At 44.6% G+C, this 7,276-nt stretch overlaps 1 protein-coding gene across 1 annotated transcript; it reads left to right on the top strand.

Annotated features, from left to right (window-relative positions):
- The first annotated feature begins 336 nt into the window (after nt 1-336).
- DSEL (dermatan sulfate epimerase like) lies at nt 337-6,932 on the top strand. Its single transcript, XM_066184197.1, has 2 exons — nt 337-607; nt 1,206-6,932. The coding sequence occupies exon 2, from the start codon at nt 2,160-2,162 to the stop codon at nt 5,808-5,810; it is 3,651 nt and encodes a 1,216-aa protein (XP_066040294.1). The 5' UTR covers nt 337-607; nt 1,206-2,159; the 3' UTR covers nt 5,811-6,932.
- Nucleotides 6,933-7,276: the final 344 nt, after the last annotated feature.

Here is a 7,276-nt window from a genome sequence, read left to right as displayed (position 1 = left end):
TGCCAGGCGCGGCCCCCTGCTCTGGCTCCGGCCCTGCCCCCGGGCGCTCCCGCCGAGCCCCGCTCCGCTCCGCAGGGGCGGCGGTGGCATCCGCGGGCGGGAGCGGGGCCGGGCTGGGCGCCGGGAGCCGCGGGGCAGCGCACGCAGCCGCAGGGAAGAGCCTCCGGGAGCCACGGCAGGACCAGCAGCCCGCCCGCCGCCGAGCTCGGCGCGGAGGATCGGCACATCCCCGTTCCGCCGGGGGCGGCTCTGCCAACCCCCCCGCCGCCTCCCCGCCTCCCTCCCTCCCCCCCTCCTTCCTTCCTTCCCTCCCCGCCCCTCCGGAGCTACATCCTTGTGAGTTTGCCTCGCTGCTCCCGCCCGTCGCTGCGCGCTCGCTGCCGCATCTCCCTCTCCATCAACTTCTGGAGGCCGCCGGCGGAGGGCAGGGACCAGAAGTTGCGGCCAGCCCGGGTGGAAAAGTAGCGGCGGAGCGGAAGAGCCTGGAGCCCAGCGCAGCCCGGCCCAGCCAAACGGGCCGCCGCCACCCGCAGCCCCCGGCCGGGGCCGGCGCCGCACTCCGGCCAGAGCGACGCAGCCCCGCGGGAGCCGGCGCGGACCCGCCGCGGTAAGCCGGGGCTGGGCTCGGGGGCGGCGGGCGCCGGGGGCGGCGGCGGCCCCGCGGTCCTCGCCGAAACTTGTCCAAGTTGTGCGGCCGCGGCGCGGGCGGCGGCGCGGCGGCGGCGGGCGCCCTCTGGCGGGCTCGGGGCGGGCGGCGCGGCGGAGGCCACGGGGCCGGTGCCGTGTATGTGCCGGGCTGGTTTCCTGCTGCCCGCCGCCCCCGAGCCCAATGAGCCGCCCCGGGGTGTGAGTGCCCTCGTGCTTTTGTTCTCATTCGAGCTGAATTGAGTGTCGGTGGCGTGTGTCAGGTTTATTTCCATGCGTAGCTACGCGCAACTGGAAAATATTCCCTGAGACCTCATGTTCGCGCTGGAAATGGTGAAATAAAGCGAGCTTTAGTAGCCGGTCTGAATTGCTCTTTTGCCAAGGGTAAATTTTTTGCAACTTGTAAAATTCTTCTTCTTTTATATTTTGATTTCCTTAAAAGAAAAGGTGAATTACCTCACCTTTCCCATAAACTTAGCAGCACTTTGTTAACCAAAGTACTTGAAATATGTTCTGACATCCACACAGCTTCAGAGAACTTTTTGTTTCTGTTTCCACAGAAAGAACCTACATGCGAAGTGAAAGGAAACCTGAAACTGCTCTTAAAAGAAAGTATTGGCTTTCTGCCTTTTTCACATGTTTTCCTTTTGCATCATAATGGAAGGAGCAGGATTTTTTGAATCATCGAGGCCAAATTTGGGCGTCACTAGCTGAAGAAAAGATTTTAAAAGACTTGAAAATACGTCAATATGACTCTTAATCCAGATGCATCATTCACAAACAGAGAGGAATAGTGGTTAAAAGCACTGCAGTTTCATCAAAAGGACCTAATGGAGAATCTATGTTGCTTTTTTAAAAATTATTTTCCTTCCAACCCTCCATGAATCCCAAAAGAGAAAGATGGAAAGAGTGTGTAAGGAAAATGAGAAAAGGCAAAGACTGAAGACTATAACTTCAATTTTGGAGTCTGTTTTCCAGATGTTGTATATTCCCTATTTTATCAAATATAACACATTGTTTTGAATAAATTATATAATTTTGTGATCAGTAGAGTACTCATCAGCTGTAATAGTGGAATTTGGCCGGATTGAAAGCTTTTTACAAAAGCAGACATCTGACTCCAATTCCCTTTTCAGATCATGCTTTTCAAGTTACCAGGAGATAAGTGCTTCAGTCTGCTACTGTGCCGTCGACCCGTGCTTTAAATGCATATCTTAGAGATTTCACTTTTCCCCTGATTTTAGTGTTTATGCTTGTAGTGTTGTATTTGAGAAAAGTGTGAGGAGACAAGGCACCTGAGGTTTAACTTTTCAAGCGCCTTGTCATTTCAATGTTGTGTCTCAGATTACAAGTAGTCTGAGCCTTTGTTGTAATGCACAGTATACAGTGAGTCTTTTCTCATAAAAATATGCCTTAAGATACTATTTTTTTAACAAACTGGATGAAAGTTTGATATCTGAACACTGTTTTGTGAAGAAATGTGTGCCTGGGGAAGAGGAGCTGCCTAATGGATCATGGCTCTGATGTTCACGGGGCATATTCTATTTCTAGCATTAATGGTCTTTGATGTCTTCACTTCTGAAGAATCTGTAAGCAATTACTCTGATTGGGCGACTTTCATAGAAAATGTAGATCAATATGAAAAACAGCAACTTGAGGGTCTTAGTGCTGAGCAGAAGCTGAAAAGATCAGTTCTTCATCCAAGCTTGTATTTCGATGCTGATGATGTTCAGGCACTGAGGCAGAAGGCTCGTACAAGCCATTTGCATCTCTTCAGAGCCATCAGAAGTGCGGTGATGGTGATGCTGTCCAACCCTTTGTACTACCTACCTCCACCCAAGCACATTGATTTTGCAGCCAAGTGGAATGAGATTTATGGTAACAACCTGCCACCTCTAGCGTTCTACTGTTTACTGTGCCCCGAAGATAAAGCTGCGTTTGACTTTGCCCTGGAATATATGGATAGAATGGCTGGTTACAAAAACTGGTTGGTTGAGAATGCACCTGGAGATGAAGTGCCACTCGGCCACTCCCTAACAGGATTTGCTACTGCTTTTGACTTCTTGTATAATTCACTGGAAGATGAGAGAAGGCAAAAATACCGGGAGAAGATATGGTCTGTAAGTGAGGAAATGTATGAGTACTCCAAGGTTCGTTCCTGGGGAAAGCAGATTCTCCATAACCACCAAGCAACCAATATGCTTGCTCTGCTTATTGGGGCTTTAGTTGCCGGAGTGGACAAAGGATCTCAGGCGAATATTTGGAAACACACTGTTGTTGATGTGATGGAGAAAACAATGTTTCTGCTCAATCATATCGTAGATGGGTCTCTGGATGAGGGAGTAGCTTACGGGAGTTACACAGCCAAGTCAGTAACCCAGTATGTTTTCCTGGCCCAGCGCCACTTCGGTATTAACAACTTGGAGAATAACTGGCTGAGAATGCACTTTTGGTTTTACTATGCCACTCTATTGCCAGGCTTCCAGAGGACTGTGGGTGTTGCAGATTCTAATTACAACTGGTTTTATGGTCCTGAGAGCCAACTGGTTTTCTTGGATAAGTTCATCATGAAGAATGGAGCTGGTAACTGGCTGGCACAGCAAATTAGAAAACACAGACCCAAGGATGGGCCAATGGTGCCATCCACTGCACAGAGGTGGAGCACATTACATACAGAATTTATATGGTATGCTGCTGAAATCACTCCTCAGCCACCTCCTGACTATGGTACTGCTAAAATGCATGTGTTTCCTAACTGGGGAGTTGTTACTTATGGGGCTGGATTGCCAAACAGTCAGACAAACACTTTTGTATCCTTCAAGTCTGGGAAACTCGGTGGACGTGCTGTCTATGATATTGTTCACTTTCAGCCCTATAGATGGATTGATGGGTGGAGAAGTTTCAATCCAGGGCATGAACATCCTGATCAGAACTCCTTCACTTTTGCTCCCAATGGACAAGTGTTTGTATCTGAGGCTCTTTATGGACCTAAACTCAGCCACCTGAACAACGTCTTGGTGTTTGCTCCATCTCCTACAAGCCAGTGCAACCAGCCTTGGGAAGGACAGCTTGGTGAGTGTGCCCAGTGGCTGAAGTGGATTGGTGATGAGGTTGGAGACTCAAGTGGAGAAATTATAACAGCCTCCCAGGCTGGTGACATGATGTTTGTGAGTGGTGAGGCAGTATCTGCTTACACATCAGCAATGAAACTGAAAAGCGTGTACCGCATTTTGCTGCTCCTAAATTCTCAGACATTGTTAGTAGTTGACCATATCGAGAAGGAGGAAGACTCTCCTGTTAATTCAGTCAGTGCCTTTTTTCATAATCTTGACATTGATTTTAAATACATACCCTATAAGTTTAAGAACAAGTACAATGGAGCTATGATGGATGTGTGGGATGCCCACTACAAGATGTTTTGGTTTGATCATCGTGGGAGTAGTCCTGTTGCTAGGATACAGGAGGCTGAACAAGCTGCTGAATTCAAAAAGCGATGGACTCAGTTTGTAAATGTTACCTTTCCAATGAAAAACACACTTACAAGGATTGTTTACCTTTTCTATGGCCCGTATGTCAATGTTTCTAACTGTAGACTCATGGATAATGCAAAATCTGGATTTCAGATTTCACTCAGTGTCAACAACACTGAAAATACTATCTCTGTTGTGACTGAGTATCAGAATTTAAAGGCAAGGTTTGATTACTTGGGATTTGGTGGTTTTGCTAAAGTAATTCATGAAAATAAGGTGACCAAGTTTGGTCTTGGTACTGAATCTGTGAAAAAAAATACAAAAAATAATAAGGTAGTTTTCCCATTTGGATTCAAAGTGAACATAATTGCAGGGATAATTTTGGGTGTCAGTTTGGTCATACTGGCTTTTCAGTGGCGGTTTTACATATCCTTTGGTAAAATGTTGCGTTGGATCCTGATACTGGTTGTCACACTGTGGCTTATTGAATTGGTAGATGTGTGGAGCGTGTGTACTCAACCGATCTGTGCAAAGTGGAGTAGTGACATGACAAGGCTAGAACATGAAAAGGGCAATAAAGCCAAACAATTAGAAGGAAACCCCGTTGTTTTGCCAGATGTTATCATTACTTCACTTCCCACTTCTGGTGCAGAAATTTTAAAACAGCTGTTTTTCAATACCAGTGACTTTTTATACATCAGGATACCTACACCTTATCTTGAAATTCCTGAGACTGAATTTGAAATTGATTCCTTTGTAGATCCATGTGAATGGAAGGTTTCTGATGTCCAGAATAGTAATTTTCGTCTTATCCAAGGGTGGCTCCAGTCTCTAGTTCAAGACACAAAGTTGCATTTACAAAACATTCATTTATATGAAGCTAGCAGGAATAAAGTTGCTCAGCATTCTGCATTAAGCAAAGACAAAAAGAAAAGGTCCAAAAAGAGAGAATCCCTGTTAGAGCAAAGAAGCAGGGCAAGAGGGAGTCAAGAAAAAGATGCTGAATATATTAGGGAACTGAGAAGACATCTCTTCTATTATCCTAATGCACGACCTGTGCTTAGTTTAAGCAGTGGGAGCTGGACATTGAAGCTTCCCTTTTTTCAGAAAATCTTAGGACCATCCATGAGAGCACTATATGTAGTGAGGGACCCACGGGCATGGGTCTATTCAATGTTGTACAAAAATAAGCCAAGCCTTTACTCCTTGAAAAATATTCCACAACGCTTGGCTGCGATGTTTAAAGGGGAGAATGGTAAAGAAAAATGTAGTTTAAATGAAGGCTATGCCTCTGAGTTTGAATCACTAAGAAAAGAAATTTCAAATTCTAATTCAAATGCTATTTCTGTGTTGTCTTATTTATGGCTAGCAAACACAGCAGCAGCAATGAGAATAAACAGGGACTTGCTGCCAACAAATTATCAGCTGGTCAAGTTTGAAGATATTGTGAGCTTTCCTCAGAAGACGGCTGAAACAATTTTTGCCTTTCTTGGTATTCCTCTTCCTCCTGCTAGCTTAAACCAAATATTATTTGCCACCTCCACCAGTCTTTTCTATCTTCCTTACGAAGGGGAAATTTCACCAAGTAGCATTCATGCCTGGAAACAAAACATGCCCCATGAAGAGATTAGACAGATTGAAGATATCTGTTGTTCATTGATGGACCACTTAGGATACCCAAAGTTTATAGATTAAATGCTGCAGGTCAGCAGAAATTTGCACTAGTGATCTCTAACTCTCAATTTGTGGACAAATATTAGATAGGTTTGTTTATTCTTGTAAAATGTGTACAGCCTGCTATTTTCAGAGAGATTATTTTAAGAAAAATGTAACTGTTCCTGAAACTGTGGAAGGGTTTTGTTTGTTTGTTTTGATTTGTTTTTGTTTAAAAGATATTGTAACTACTTCTGCGGCCTTTCAAAAAAAGCTGTGTGAACTTTTGCAGGAGTGCCAGCTGGGGCCTTTATAGCTCAGGGGTTTGGTAATAGAACAGAGCTTTTCACCTCCAGCTCACCAGTTTGACTCCAGCCCAAATGGTTAGTTCCAGAGAGTATTAACCATCTGATGATTGTATGATTGTTTATATGAAAATATACTTGTCAAACTGGTCCTGTTCCCAATGGTGATTATTGGCCCCCTTGGACAGGTTTACTGATACATTCTGTCTCACTGGTCACTACAGTTGTGCAAAATAAACATAAGCTGAGGTTTCGGGCTGTTCAACATCCCCTTAGTGGGAGGAAACAGAACATTTGAGTAAATCTGGTTTTTTTATTTACCATTTGAGCAGACAGGCCCAGGACTGGAATGGACCTGAATATTAAATCTTGTTCTGGGATATGGTTCCTGCATGTCAGAGATGTGGTACTTAAATTGGGGTTTGATGTTTGACAAAAGAGAAGTCTTAATTCTCCATTCCTGACAATGTGGTACCCTTTGTGAGCCTGAAGTAAATTATCTGGAGAAAAAGAAGTGGGATGAAATCTAAGAAACTAGCAAGATCCCTCAAATGAGCAGTTAAATTTGTGTAGTTTTGACCTGCCTCAACATAACCTAATTTTGAAGGTTGTTAACATATTGACTTCATGAACTGTTTTAATCTATACCTTTTGTCTTAGAGGTTCTGCAAGGATTTTCTGGTTTTGAGTGAGACTCTTCCATTCTTCTTTGTTGTAACACATTTCTCTGCTGATTTTTGTGCATAACTTCGCTGGGACCAGTGCAGCTCTGTGATGCCATTGGAAATGGCGTATTGTTGATGTCTGCATAAAATGCAATCTGAGATTTAGAAGACCTCAAATAAATCTCTAGCTCTGTGTTGCCGTGGGATGTTTTGCTTGTCTGTATAATGAATTTCTGTAGGACAGCCATTGCTAACCTCAGGTTTTCTGTCACAGAGGGGAGAGATCTGAAAATCACCTGACCCTCAGCCACCTCACAATTGAGTGATGTTTCCCTGCAGCAAGCTATTTCCATAGCTGTCTGATTTTTATCATGATTGGTGTTTCTTTAACATTATGCTGTGATATGATATTTGTTTAAAAAAAAGATAGGCCTGATAGGACAGTTGCATCTTTGTCGCAGCTTATTTTCTTCTTGAGTCACACTCTTCGTCTGCACATATCCATTAAGAAAAAAATTTACGTTTCCCAATTCAACGT

This window comes from Chamaea fasciata, unplaced genomic scaffold, assembly GCF_029207755.1.
Source record: "Chamaea fasciata isolate MVZ Bird 193981 ecotype frontalis unplaced genomic scaffold, bChaFas1.0.hap1 SCAF_1, whole genome shotgun sequence".
In the NCBI taxonomy this organism is placed as follows: domain Eukaryota; kingdom Metazoa; phylum Chordata; class Aves; order Passeriformes; family Sylviidae; genus Chamaea; species Chamaea fasciata.
This window is presented reverse-complemented; position numbering and strand designations above follow the sequence as displayed.

Coding starts and splice junctions, on each gene's coding strand:
- DSEL (XM_066184197.1), top strand. CDS start 2,160: ATGGCTCTGATGTTCACGGGGCATATTCTATTTCTAGCATTAATGGTC.